This window comes from Phyllobates terribilis, unplaced genomic scaffold (assembly GCF_046119375.1).
Source record: "Phyllobates terribilis strain yellow unplaced genomic scaffold, ASM4611937v1 Scaffold_3__8_contigs__length_932513732, whole genome shotgun sequence".
NCBI lineage: Eukaryota > Metazoa > Chordata > Amphibia > Anura > Dendrobatidae > Phyllobates > Phyllobates terribilis.
Genome location: NW_027362763.1, coordinates 69,437,622 through 69,452,620, shown reverse-complemented (window position 1 = coordinate 69,452,620; position 14,999 = coordinate 69,437,622). Strand labels below are relative to the sequence as shown.

At 45.3% G+C, this 14,999-nt stretch overlaps 1 protein-coding gene across 1 annotated transcript in view; it reads right to left on the bottom strand.

Annotated features, from left to right (window-relative positions):
• The window catches only part of LOC141258444 (uncharacterized), a 125,611-nt gene that overhangs the window by 89,122 nt on the left and 21,490 nt on the right, over nt 1-14,999 (bottom strand). The window contains exons 8-10 of the mRNA XM_073673443.1: nt 3,162-3,346; nt 413-554; nt 133-303 (exon numbers count right to left, since the gene is read on the bottom strand). Of these exons, the coding sequence (XP_073529544.1) occupies nt 133-303; nt 413-554; nt 3,162-3,346 (498 nt within the window). The remainder of the gene's footprint in view (nt 1-132; nt 304-412; nt 555-3,161; nt 3,347-14,999) is intronic.

Below are 14,999 nucleotides of genomic sequence, written 5' to 3'. Positions count from 1 at the left end.
ATTTTGGGTGCCCGGTGGTTCAGCCCCATTTCTCTAATATCAACCAAAAGTAGAAAATTGCCATTATGATGTGTAAACCCAATCTTGTAAATACAGATCGGGCATCCACAGGGTAGGTTGTCCATTAGTAGCGAGGAATTGCACAGATCTCATGTTCCGGTGGGCGTAAGGTGAAGCCAACCTCAGCAGTGAGATCCAGCTTTGCCCCGGGAGGAGCTTTGAATGTGAAGTTCTGCAGCAGTTTTGTAAAGAAGATGAAAAGCTCCATTTTAGCCAAGTTCTCTCCTGCACAACTTCTCTTACCTACAAAAAAAATGAGCAGAGATAAAATATGCGCCATGGAGAGTGCTGGTTGCTGAAAGCCCTTGAGGTGGTTGCGATGTCCACCATATTTTTATTTGAGAAGACTTACCTGCAGAGAATGGTAAAAAGGCCTCGTTTTTGACAAAATTTCCATCCAAATCCAGAAAATGTTGAGGGTAAAAGTCATCAGGTTTCTTGAAGTATCTGTCATCTCGTAGGACAGATGTTAGTGATGGTATTACATGAGTTCCCTGCGAAGATTCGTGAACTCATGAAAGATTCTCCATGCTGAGATCAACTTAAAATAGGGATGCACCCCCATCAATAATATTTGGACTTTATATGGGCACAATTTTAGATCTTTATAAGCCTCCATCTTGAACTGTATTTAGTAAATTTGGGGCGACCTGAGGAGGCTGGTGTACTTTTTCTCAAGCATCCACTCTTTTTTAAAAACATGTAGGGAGGGACACAAGAGGGACAAAGCAGGGACAAGCACATCCTCTGTATTGAGTGCCACCTCCCTGTTTTCAGGGAGGTGGCAGGGGTTTTGACTGTGATTCCAGCCTCTGCCCCCTGCTCTGATGATGCATCGTTTGAGTTTCCCAGCATGCACTGACATTCTCAAATAAAGCGTCATCACACAGGAAATAGGAAAAAAATAGAATAGCAGTTAAATAGTGTAGTTAGGGAAGGATAGGGAATTTTTAATACAATTATATTAGAAAATAGCTTAGATTACAGCATTGAGTAGATAGAGATTTAGATTAACATTTAGTTTGATTTCTGACCACCCCTTTAAGCTCTGCGATAATGCAGGTTGACATGATCTCCCTGCACTACTACTCCCCTTTTTGTCACTTTAAGTCTGCATTTTACAGAACAGCAGGGTGAAGCACTGGCTGAGGCAGGGGTGCACACACATGACTTTAGAGACCCGGCGCAGTGACATCATTGTGCTGTGCCAGGAATCTGACATCCTGTGCATGCGCCGGTACAATGATATCGCATTAGTCCACCCACGCTTTGCCAATGTGCTCGTCAGGATCCTGGATTAGGTTAGTATATGATTATTTTTTAGTGTGACTATTTGGGCATCAAAAACAATGGGGAACCCTCAGTGTTGGGGGCCCTCATGCATTGTAGGGACTATTTTAGAGGGCCTTCATATGGTGTGGGGTCCTCAGAAAATGTTGGGGCCGTTATACAGCGTGGTAGCTAATGTGGTGGCTATTATACAGTGTGGGGGCTTCTGTTGGGGTCATTATACAGTGTGGGAGCTAATGAGAGGACCATTATACAACTTGGGGCTATCATACAGTATGGGAACTACTTTAGAGGACACTCTTACAATATCAGAGCCAATAAAAAGGGGACCATTATACATTATGAGAGCTAATGTGAGGGCCATTAACCAGTTTAGGGGTCATCATACAGTGTGGGGACTACTGTGAAGGCTAATATAAAGTGTGAAGGACATTATTCAGTATCAGGGCTATTGTAGAAACCATTATTGTGTGGGAGTAGTTGTGAAGACCATTAAACAGTGTGGAGGCCATGGTACACTGTGAGTGTAATTATATAGTGTGGCTAATATTATGGGGGCATTATACAGTGTGAGGACTACTGAGTGGATCAATATATTGGGGGAGCAGTGGGCTATCATACTGTGTGTAAGAGAGCTGTGGGCACCTAATACTGTGCATATGGGAGCTGTGGAACCAATATAGTGTGTTTGGGGAAGCTGTGGACCCCTCATATTATGTATAGGGGAGTTCTGCTGGCATTAAACTGTGTATAGTGGAGCTATGGGTCTTTCAAACTGTGCATAGGAGAACTGTGGGGTCATAATACTGTGTATAGGGTAGCTGTACATAGGGGGACTCAGGGGATATTATTAAATGTTAAGTGGGCACTTAAGAAGCATTTTTGTTACAGGACCACTCATGGTATTGTGACTTTCAAAGGTGCACATGGGCCATTAAAACTTTTTAGGGACTAAACGTGGATACTGTTTCCTATAAATTTACCATCTAGAGAGCACAAAGCAGGCAATATTACTAAATTAGGGGCACAGTGGTGGCATTATTATGTGGGGCAATAAGAAAAGCTGTTATTATACTACACAGTAGGTGCTGTAATAGAGACACATATGGCAGCAGCAGTTCAGAATCGGAGTATTAGCAGAATGAGGAGTTTGTGCAAGTGGGGAATACATGGGGATGGTGCTGGGAATGTGAGAAGTCAAATGTGTCTTTGTTGTAAATTCTGATGATTCATGCCTGGAGAAGTTGTCATGGTGGTCTGGGCCAGATGGAGAAGACGGTAAAAATTAACTACTCCATCAGAAAGAAATTCAGCTCTTAGACTCCATCTATTACTGTACTGTAATCACTTATTTGTTCTGCAGGACTGGTATCTAACACTATATGGTCACCATATGGCTGTAATATCAGTGTTGGTCTCTGTATAGAGATTTATTTTCAGTAATGCAACATTTTCTAAGAAAGCTGTGTAGAATAGCCCTCCTTCAGAAGAAAGTAACTTTTTTCTCTTGTGCCTCTTTTACTGGTTACCTCAAGTCATGTTTCAGTGCTCTTAGAAGAGTCAAGCATTAACTACAGGGTAGTCATCTACTGTATTTGTGGCACAAGAAGGACATGGAGATGAATCTATCCTGAGAATATGGTTTTGCCTTTATGTGTCTCTATTTTGTGCCAATATTTATGTCTTAAGCTCCGTGTAGATGACATTTTTTGATATTTCTAAATATCTCAAAAGGTCCCATGGACCGTTGAAGACATAACGTTTCAGGAATCAACATACTACAAGTAAAAAAAATGTTTTTAACTACTTACTTTTGGAAGGAAGAAGCCCCTCAGGGTGACATCTTGAGTGGTCTGATGTGGCACATTGGTTGGCACAAGATTGGCAAATCTCTGAATCTCGTGGATCACAGCGTCTGTGTATGGCATTTGTTTGCGGTGCACCATCTGAGGCTCGGCTGAACCAATCACTGTTTCAATTTCTTTTTGGACATTTGCTGTTATTAAAGCAAGAATTACTCTTACTATCTCCAAGTCTTACCTATGGCCATTTAGGTTGGGGCTGCACAGTGTTTTTAGCAGCAACACATCTTGCACGATCAAAGTTCACTCGTTGTTACAACAATGCAGTGCAATACAAGTGAATAAGGTCGTGTTTCGACTAGAGATGAGCGTTGTTCTACTCGAACTGTTCGCCAATCTCAAATTCGAGCTGTTTTGGGCGGTGTTCGAGCCGGTCGGCGAACACGAACAATTTGAGAAAAATTCGGCTGTTCGAGGTTATGTTCGATAACTGTTCGTGCACCAAAATCATAACTGGATTTTTTCTCAGTAATGATGAAAATTAATGTTAATACGCAGTTTGAGTGTACAGCGGGGCGGGGGGAGGGGCAGGGGATGGATCTCTGCAGGAACAATGAAGATCTCCATTTTTTTTTCTCTTTCCCGCATTTGCAGTGGGGAGGTGCAATCTGTCAGCCTATCAGCAGTGCACACACGGAGCGAAGTGCTTTTTTTCACACAAGCAAGGGCATGTGTGATTGGCAGTGTATGTCACATGTCCTTGCCCTATAAGACCAAGCCATTTTCCACGTCGCCACCATTTTCTCACTGCTGCAGCTGCGTGTTAGACGGCACCGCTGTTGCTGTGTGCGCTATACCTTGTTAATTTCAAGCCAATTTTCGCACAAATATACAGATAGCTTGGGAGTAGGGAATAGTTGTGATTGCAGTCCTTTTAAGGACTAGGTTACAGCATTTCCTACGACTTTTATCAAGCAGGTCTGTGCTCTTAAATAGATAGATTGTGGGAGTAAAGACTAATTGTAATTGGAGTCCTTTTCAGGACTAGGTTACATCAGTTCCTATCAGTTTTTGCCAGGCAGGTCTGTGCCAGTGCTGTGCAAGTTTTTTTCACAGCATTTGGCTGAATCTAGCAAAGCTAATCCTTTTTGGCCTATTGCAGAGTGTGTTAGTCAGTGGAGTAGCCTATCTGTGTTGCAAGATATACCACCTGTGTATAGAATACCAATTTTTTTAATGCACCTAGTGAAGTAAAATCTTTTGGGCATAGCATCATTCTATTAGTCCATCTATACTGACCTCCATCAGGTTGCAAACTGAATATAATTTTTTTCTGCATCTAGCTCTGAAAAAATATTTGGGCTTCTAGCAGTGTGTGGGACTTGGTCTATTAGTCCATCTATACTGACCTCCATCAGGTTGCAAATTAAAAATTATTTTTTTCTTCATTTAGCTCTGAAAAAATATTTGGGCTTCTAGCAGTGTGTGGGACTTGTTCTATTAGTCCTTCTATACTGACCTCCAGCAGGTTGCAAATTGAATATAATTTTTTTCTTCATCTAGCTCTGAAAAAATATTTGGGCTTCTAGCGGTGTGTAGGACTTGGTCTATTAGTCCATCTATACTGACCTCCATCAGGTTGCAAATTAAAAATAATTTTTTTCTGCATCTAGCTCTGAAAAAATATTTGGGCTTCTAGCAGTGTGTGGGACTTGGTCTATTAGTCCATCTATACTGACCTCCATCAGGTTGCAAATTAAAAATAATTTTTTTCTTCATTTATCTCTGAAAAAATATTTGGGCTTCTAGCAGTGTGTGGGACTTGTTCTATTAGTCCATCTATACTGACCTCCATCAGGTTGCAAATTAAAAATAATTTTTTTCTGCATCTAGCTCTGAAAAAGTATTTGGGCTTCTAGCAGTGTGTGGGACTTGTTCTATTAGTCCATCTATACTGACCTCCATCAGGTTGCAAATTAAAAATAATTTTTTTCTGCATCTAGCTCTGAAAAAATATTTGGGCTTCTAGCAGTGTGTGGGACTTGGTCTATTAGTCCATCTATACTGACCTCCATCAGGTTGCAAATTGAATAAAAAAAATTTCTGCATCTAGCTCTGAAAAAATATTTGGGCTTCTAGCGGTGTGTGGGACTTGGTCTATTAGTCCATCTATACTGACCTCCATCAGGTTGCAAATTAAAAATAATTTTTTTCTGCATCTAGCTCTGAAAAAATATTTGGGCTTCTAGCGGTGTGTGGGACTTGGTCTATTAGTCCATCTATACTGACCTCCATCAGGTTGCAAATTAAAAATAATTTTTTTCTGCATCTAGCTCTGAAAAAATATTTGGGCTTCTAGCAGTGTGTGGGACTTGGTCTATTAGTCCATCTATACTGACCTCCATCAGGTTGCAAATTAAAAATAATTTTTTTCTGCATCTAGCTCTGAAAAAATATTTGGGCTTCTAGCAGTGTGTGGGACTTGGTCTATTAGTCCATCTATACTGACCTCCATCAGGTTGCAAATTAAAAATATTTTTTTTCTGCATCTAGCTCTGAAAAAATATTTGGGCTTCTAGCAGTGTGTGGGACTTGGTCTATTAGTCCATCTATACTGACCTCCATCAGGTTGCAAATTAAAAATAATTTTTTTCTGCATCTAGCTCTGAAAAAATATTTGGGCTTCTAGCAGTGTGTGGGACTTGGTCTATTAGTCCATCTATACTGACCTCCATCAGGTTGCAAATTGAATAAAAAAAATTTCTGTATCTAGCTCTGAAAAAATATTTGGGCTTCTAGCGGTGTGTGGGACTTGGTCTATTAGTCCATCTATACTGACCTCCGTCAGGTTGCAAATTAAAAATAATTTTTTTCTGCATCTAGCTCTGAAAAAATATTTGGGCTTCTAGCAGTGTGTGGGATTTGGTCTATTAGTCGATCTATACTGACCTCCATCAGGTTGCAAATTAAAAATAATTTTTTTCTTCATTTAGCTCTGAAAAAATATTTGGGCTTCTAGCAGTGTGTTAGACTTGTTCTATTAGTCCTTCTATACTGACCTCCAGCAGGTTGCAAATGGAATATAATTTTTTTCTGCATCTAGCTCTGAAAAAATATTTGGGCTTCTAGCGGTGTGTGGGACTTGGTCTATTAGTCTATCTATACTGACCTCCATCAGGTTGCAAATTAAAAATAATTTTTTTCTGCATCTAGCTCTGAAAAAATATTTGGGCTTCTAGCAGTGTGTGGGACTTGGTCTATTAGTCCATCTATACTGACCTCCATCAGGTTGCAAATTAAAAATAATTTTTTTCTTCATTTATCTCTGAAAAAATATTTGGGCTTCTAGCAGCGTGTGGGACTTGTTCTATTAGTCCATCTATACTGACCTCCATCAGGTTGCAAATTAAAAATAATTTTTTTCTGCATCTAGCTCTGAAAAAATATTTGGGCTTCTAGCAGTGTGTGGGACTTGGTCTATTAGTCCATCTATACTGACCTCCATCAGGTTGCAAATTAAAAATAATTTTTTTCTTCATTTAGCTCTGAAAAAATATTTGGGCTTCTAGCAGTGTGTGGGACTTGTTCTATTAGTCCTTCTATACTGACCTCCAGCAGGTTGCAAATTGAATATAATTTTTTTCTGCATCTAGCTCTGAAAAAATATTTGGGCTTCTAGCGGTGTGTGGGACTTGGTCTATTAGTCCATCTATACTGACCTCCATCAGGTTGCAAATTAAAAATAATTTTTTTCTGCATCTAACCCAGCCAATAGTTTTGGCCTAATACCACAGTTTGGCCACTCAGCTCTGCTCGGTTACCATCCATTGTTTTTTTGTGCAAACAACTCCAGAGTTGTGAATTAGTTAACCACCAAAATGAGTGGAAAAAGGCCTGCTGCTGGTGGAAAGGGGAATAGGCGTGTTGGGAAGGGGAAAAAAGGTTGTGTCCGTGGGGTAGGTGCAGAAGAAAGACCATCTTCCAGCCAAACTAAAATGCCTACTTTTAGCGGACAATGTGATAAGATCCCTTTCTTACGGCCACGCCAATCGCTACAAATTCCAGATGAGGCACAAAAACAGCAGGTGCTTCAACGGATATCAAGTGCTCCTTTAAGTGGGCTCTCCTCCACATCAACTTCAACATCACAAATACTCCAGTCCTCAAAGGTGTCACCCAAATCGCACTTGCTTCCTCACAGCTCCCAAATCTCCAGCTGCCCGTCTGAGTATGAGGTAGAACAGATGGTTGAGTCTGCAGAGCTGTTTACTCATACTATAGCCTGGGAATCAGAGGTCGACTCCAGCGCTTCTGTGAATCCAGACGAGGAAATGATCTGCACTGATGCCCAGAATCTTTATGAGTCGGATCCAGGACCAGACGCAGAAGGTTCTGACCATAATGTAGACCCTCATTCCCAAACTGTAACTCCTGTTGGTGGAGACAATGAGGAAGACGATGATAAGACTCAAATACCTGATTGGAGCGACAACTTTAGTTTTTTGTCAGGGCAGGAACAGGTTGGCTCTGAGGACGACGGGTGTGATAACGCACAGGGTGATGATGATGAGGTCGGAGATCCCACTTACTGTCAACCCACAGTCAGCCAAGAGATGAGGTCAGCAAAGGAGGTGGAGGAAGATGCTAGTGACGACGAGGTCAGGTTGCGCCTTCCTGGACAGAGACGTAGTACTGGAAGCACGTCAACAACTGCATCCTCAAACACAACTCTGCCTCTCACCACAAGTCGTGGTGGCTCTTCAGGTCGCATGGGTGCTAAGCCTTGCATAGCCTGGGCATTTTTCAGATCGATAAAGATGACCCAACTCGTGTTATCTGTAACATTTGTCAGCAAAAGCTAAGTAGAGGCCAAAAAATACATAGTTTGAGTACTTCATGCATGAACCGGCACATGGACATGAAGCATAAGTTGCAGTGGGAAGCTCAGTGTGCTACAATGCGGCCTAGCCGGCCGGGCCAACCACCGTCTGCCATATCTTGTGCATCCGCGGCCTCTTCATCCTCTGTGACTGGGGGGACAGCAGTCACACCTGTTTTGGGACGCAGACCTGCCACCTCTTTACCCGCAACAGCCAGCGTGATTGGCAGGTCATCATTTTTTTTGGAGGTGGTAACACCAGCTGGTCTTGAGCGCTGTCCGACATCGATAGCACCACCTTTGGATCAAGGCAACCTAACATGTCCGCCTGCATCTTCCTCACAGACCGGCAGTTTGCCGGGGACACCCTTATCAACCCCGTCTAAGCACAATAGCCAGCCCACGGTCCCTCAGATGTGGACAAGTAAAAGACCATTTCCTCCTAGCCATGAGAAAGCTAAGAGGTTGAATTTCACCATCTGCAAGCTCTTGGCTACAGAAATGCTGCCTTTCCGCCTGGTGGACACAGAGGATTTTTGAGACCTTATGTCCGTCGCAGTGCCCCAGTACCAGATGCCCAGTCGGCACTACTTCTCAAAGAAAGGTGTGCCTGCGCTCCACCAGCATGTCGCACACAACATCACCGCTTCTTTGAGAAACTCTGTGTGTGACAGGGTGCATTTCACCCCAGACACTTGGACGAGTAGGCATGGACAGGGGCGTTACATGTTGCTGACTGGGCACTGGGTAACTATGGTGACAGCAGGACAAGGGGCTGCTGTCCAAGTCTTGCCGTCCCCACGAGTTGTGCGTCAATCCTCTTTATGTCAAAGTTCCTCCACTGCTTCTGCCTCCTCAACCTCCTCTCGGTCTTCCACCTGCACCCAAAGCCTGTCTGGTCATGCCACAAGCTTTCTAACTGCGCAGAAGGGATCCTGCACACCTCCTTACTATGCTGGCAGTAGGGCTCAACGTCATCAGGCGGTTTTTACATTGAAATGTCTGGGAAATGTGAGTCACACAGCTGAGGAGTTGTGGTCAGCTCTGGAGAACCAATTTCATGAATGGTTGTCTCCACTGGACCTGAAACCAGGGAAGGCCGTGTGCGACAATGCTGCAAACCTGGGTGCGGCCCTTCGCCGGGGCAATGTCACACACGTGCCTTGTATGGCTCACGTGTTGAACCTGGTTGTCCAGCAATTTTTAGCCCACTATCCCAGACTAGATGGCCTTCTGCAGAGGGCACGGTCGCTGTGTGCTCACTTCCGCCGTTCGCATCCCGCAGCTCAGCGACTTACATCTCTACAGAAGTCGTTGGGCCTGCCACTTCACCGGCTAAAATGCGATGCGCCTACCCGGTGGAATTCAACTCTGCACATGTTGCAGCGACTGTGGCAGCACCGACAAGCCCTGGTGCAATACGTTCTGACGTATAGCCTGGGCCAACGAGATTCAGAGGTGGGGCAAATCACGCTGGAGGAGTGGTCTCAGATCAGGGACCTATGCACCCTTCTGCACAGTTTTGAAATGGCGACGAAGATGTTTAGTGCTGACGATGCCATTATCAGCATGACTATTCCGGTGATTTACATGCTGGAGCACATGTTAAACAGAATTCGGAGTCAGGTGGTGGCACAAGAGGAGGTGGAGGAAGTAGAGGAGGAGGAGTTGTATGCGGAAGGGCTAACATCTGCAAGGTCCAGACGGTCGGCAGCACCAAGGCGGCAGGCATGTGAGGGTGGGGGAGATGATTTTACCAGGGCGCATGGTAGCAGCCAAACTAGTGAGGAAGGTGCAGGAGCCCAGGAAGAAGTGGAGGACGAACTGATGGAAGACTCATCAGATGAGGGAGACCTTGATCACATTTCTGTTGTGCGAGGTTGGGGGGAGAGGACAGAGGAAGGAAGCATGATTGTTACCTCGCCACCAACACAACAGGGACTTGGTGCTCCTGGATGCGCAACACACATGAGTGCCTTCTTGCTGCACTACCTGCAACATGACCCTCGAATTGTGAGAATTAGAAATAATCCTGACTACTGGGTTGCCACACTGTTAGATCCCCGGTACAAAAGTAAATTTGCAGAAATTATTCCTGCCATAGAAAGGGATGCACGCATGCAGGAGTATCAGCAGAGACTGTTGCAGAATCTTACATGTGCTTTTCCACAAAATACCAGTGGTGCACGTAGTGAATCTCACAGTTCCAACTTGCCAACCGTGGGACCGTCAAGTGTTCAGCACTCAAACCGTAACAGAACCACAGTATCTGCTGGTAACATCAATTTTGCGGAATCATTTCACCACTTTTTTAGCCCATCCTTTGCAAGGCCACAGGAGACAAGAAGTCTGACACATAGTCAACGCCTAGAGACGATGGTACAGGAGTATCTCCAAGTAAACATTGAAGCCACGACTGTGTCACTGGACCCTTGCTCTTTTTGGGCTTCCAATCTGGATAAATGGCCGGAGCTAGCCACTTACGCCTTGGAGATCTTGTCATGCCCCGCAGCCAGCGTTCTGTCTGAACGTGTGTTCAGCGCTGCTGGTGGTGTGCTGACAGATAAGCGCACGCGGCTCTCCACTGATAATGTAGACAGACTCACATTCATAAAGATGAACAAATCATGGATCCGAAACGACTTTTCTACCCCTGTGTCATCCTGGGGAGAGTAAAAGCTTGATGATTGGTTAAAATCACCCTACCAACCGTTTTAAGCTTTCAAATTACTAATCATGTTTATCTGTATCTTGACTGGAAAATAATTTGGGCTTTGTAGCAGTGTGCAGCACTGATCCTATTAGGCCATCTATAATAAGCTTCACCAGATTTAAAATTAAAAATAATTTTTAGCTGCATCTAGCCCGGAAAATAATTTTGGGGCTCCGAGATGCGCAAGACACATAAGTGCCTTCTTGCTGCACTACCTGCAGCATGACCCTCATATTGTCAGAATTCGAAGTAATCATGACTACTGGGTTGCCACACTCTTAGATCCCCCAAACTTTTCGATCAACCTTTTCATTTTAATAAAGACCAAAAAAATGGTCATTTTTGAAATTATAAGCATTAGCAGGTTGTTAGAAACTGAAATCAAACAGTTTTCAACTCAAAACTTTATTCTAGGTGATGTTACATTTTCACATAGGACCCCTTGTTCGAAAGGAGCTTCTGAACTCTCTCGTCCATTGAATTTGTCAGGTTTTGGATGGTTTCTGCTTCAATTGTTTTGCATGAGGACAGAATACCCTCCCAGAGCTGTTGCTTAGATGTGAACTGCCTCCCGCCATCATAGACACTCCTTTTAATGATGCTCCAAAGGTTCTGAATGGGGTAGAGGTCAGGGGAGCATGGGGGTCACACCATAAGTTTGTCCCCTTTTATGCCCATATCAGCCAGAGATGCAGATGTTTTATGTGCAGCATGAGATGGTGCATTATCATGCAGAAAAATGATCTTGCTGTGAAATACACGGTTCTTCTTCTTGAACCATGGCAGGAAGTGCTGTTTGAGAAAATCCACATACATTATGGAGTTCATCTTTAGCGCATTCAGGGATCCTAAAGGGGCCGACAATCTCTCTCCCCATGATTCCAGCCCAAAACATTACTCCACCTCCTCCTTGTTGGCGCTGTAGCCGTATTTGCGTGGGGTGTCCATCAACCAGCCATCCTCCACTCCATTCATCTGGACCATCGAGCGCTGCACGGCACTCATCCGTGAACAAAACAGTTTTGAAATCAGTCTTCATGTAATGTTTGGCCCACTGGAGCCGTTTCTGCTTGTGTGAAGTGGATAGAGGAGGTCGACAGGATGGCGTATGCACAGCTGCAAACCTCTGAAGGACCCTGCATCTTGTTGTTCGGGGGACGTTGGAGGCACAAGCAGCTTCAAAAACTTGTCTGCTGCTATGACAAGGCTTTTTTGCCGCTGCTCTTTCAACCTGACGTAATTGCCTGTAGGAAAGAGTCCTCAATTTGCCCTTATCAGCACGCACACGTGTGTACTGTGAATCAGCTACATACTTCTTGATTGCCAAGACACTTCATCCTGATCATCGCACAATGTTGATTGTAGTCATGCCTTGACCTAAACACTCCACAATTTGTTGCTTCTCAGCAGCCGACACATCCTTTTTCTTTCCCATTTTGGCAGAAAATGTAGGCTGCTTAATAATGTGAGAGAGCCTTCTTAAGTAGTCTTGCCTTTCATTGGACACACCTGCCAAACTAATTAGCACAGGTGTCTGCAATTGCTTACAGTGATATAAAGAGCCCTGACACACATCACCATCAATGAGTTTAACTGACAAACAAACAAATTCTTCCCTTATCACTCCTAAACACTTTTTGCATAATAATTTGGAACGCGGTGTACATGTGCTTTTCCACAAAACACCAGTGGTTCACGTAGTGAATCTTACAGTTCTAACTTGCCAAACGTGGTCTGTATGGAATTGTTCAATAAAGGGCCCAAAATTAAGATAACATAGATGGGAGAGGTCTCTATGAATAGGAATTCCTAAGTATTTGATACCCTGTGAGGGCCAGGCAAAGGGAAAGTTGGACTGGATGGAATCCTATATGGATTTAGGGAGGGAGACATCGAGGGCCTCAGACTTCGCTGCATTGATTTTAAAATTTTACCATGTAACAAAGTGATCTATTTCAGCCATAACAGCAGGGATGGATATATGTGATTGAGTGATATATACTAGGACATCATCAGCAAATAGAGAGCACTTGTACTCGGTGCCTCCCACCTCAATCCACCTAATATTGGGGTTATGGCGAATTGATGAGAGCAGGTGCTCCGTCACTAGGATGTATAAGAGAGGGGACAGAGGACATCCCTGCCTTGTCCCATTGGTGATTGTGAAAGGTGATGAAAATGTTCTGACGCACCCCCTGGGCCTTGGGACACCCGGAGCCGGACCCTTTTTGGTGGATGCTGGTGGTTGTAGTCTTCGTGGCGGCGATCCGGTTCCGTGGCTCAGGGCGGTCAAACCAGTGGCGGAACTATTTATGTGGTTTTGATGTTTAAATGTCCGACTACGCCACCCGTGGATTGCGGTCAGAGTGAACCGCCGCTACAGGGCAGACCGCTAAGGCTGGTGTTGTGGGTGCAGCAGAGCGTAGCATAACTCCCCACGGGAGGAGTATAGCCTCAGGGCAGTGTATGCGGAGGATGGGGGTGATGGTGCAGGGCAGCAGCAGTAACGACACGGAGTCAGTGATGCAGTTCAGGGCCTTTACTCACAGTTCTTATTATCCAGACCACGTCTGCAGGTAACGGCTGCCCACGTCGTACTGTGCTCACCAGGTGAGGGGCTCAGACAACTCCCAGATAACTTTGGAGCGCTTCACAGGACCCCCTTTGTGTGTCCTTTGTCTGGCCTTTCTTACCAACACTTCTGTCCGGCTGCCTCGGGCCTCCTCTTGGTAAACTTGGCGCCAGTTTCCCTGACCCTATGTGGTGCCTTCCTAGCGGGTGGAGCAAGGGGCTGCGCCACATAAAATGTCAGAGCCTCCGGTTTCTAGCTGAGGGTCGTTTCCTGCCTCCACTAGTTCGGGGACCGGTCTCCCCCTTTGGCCTGACCCCTCCACGCAGGTGGATTCGGGCGTGCGGTGGCGACTCGCCCGTCCGCACCCCTGGGATCCCTTCATTCCTCGTTCCTGGTGCCTTCTCTGCTCCTCTTTCTTCCTTCTCCCTCTTGCAGGCCTGGGCCTCTGTTACTAGGCCCGCCTCCGGAGCAGAGCTCATGCAGAGCCCCTGCTCCCTGCCACTTCTGCTCAGACTTCTCTGCACTGAACTAAGATGGTGCCCACCTTTTATACTCCCTTCTCAATGCACCCAGGAACTGCTTCCTCCCTGCTCCTGCACTGCAGGGTTCCCCTTCCTCAGTGTTCCCTCCCCCCACTCCAGCCAGGGACAGGGACTGTCGTGCCCATCTCAGGGGCATATTGGTCGCCCTGCCCCACGGCAATGTGGTGTAATGCATGCAGGTGTCGGGTCCTGATCCACACTCCATCCTTATCTGAGAGTGAGATATCACACCTCTGGGTGAGGTGCAATACGTCTGTAGCAACCGAGCCCTCGGTGCTACAGTTCCATTTATCTTCAGCCTAGGTGACGTATTGTGATACAGGGCCGTGATTTTGGCTATAAAAGGGTCCCCTAGACCCCTACCCCAAGCTTTTTAAGAGAATCATATATGGCGTGCCAGGAGACTCTATGCAATGCTTTCTCAGCATCCAACGAGAGTATCTACTTACAAATTTTTAACTGCATCTAGCCCAGGAAATACTTTGTGCCTAGTAGCAGTGTCTGCTAGTCAGCGGATTATCCCGGCTGTTAAGCAAGCTACACCACCTGTAGTTTGGACACTTAATTTTTTCAAAGGAAATGCTTCGGGACCACGGGATACTCAGTGAAGAGCATCAGGAGGCACCCCAAGGCATAGGGGCTGGGACTGGCACTAGGATGCCTTGCGGTGGACAGCCGAGCTCGATCCTTATAAAAGCTTTTTAACTGCAGCAGCTTTAGTGGACGCTACTGGAGCTGGAATTACGCGGCTGCTGGCATGAGACTTGCCCTCCAATAGATCCTTGTAAATGGATTTAAAGTGTATTCATTCAAATTAGAGGGACAATTTAAATTAAAAAGCTTAGAGCTGCCTCCACCACAGGGGGGCTCTCTCGACCCACCAGCGGACAGGCACCAGTATTGGGAGAGGGGGGCTGGCCGTCAGGGTTCACCGCGGCTCTGGCACAAACCCGGCGACACGGAGGTGGCACGGGCAGGAGCGGACTGGCCGTCTCGGCTTCTCACTTTTTGGATTTTAGAAGGGCATGACATGCCTATATCTGTGTCTCCCCCTCCTTTTACTCCTCCACCTCTTTTCTTTTCGCATGACTATATGTACTTGTCACTTTTCCATGTGTTAGTTGTGTCTTCTGAGCAGTTT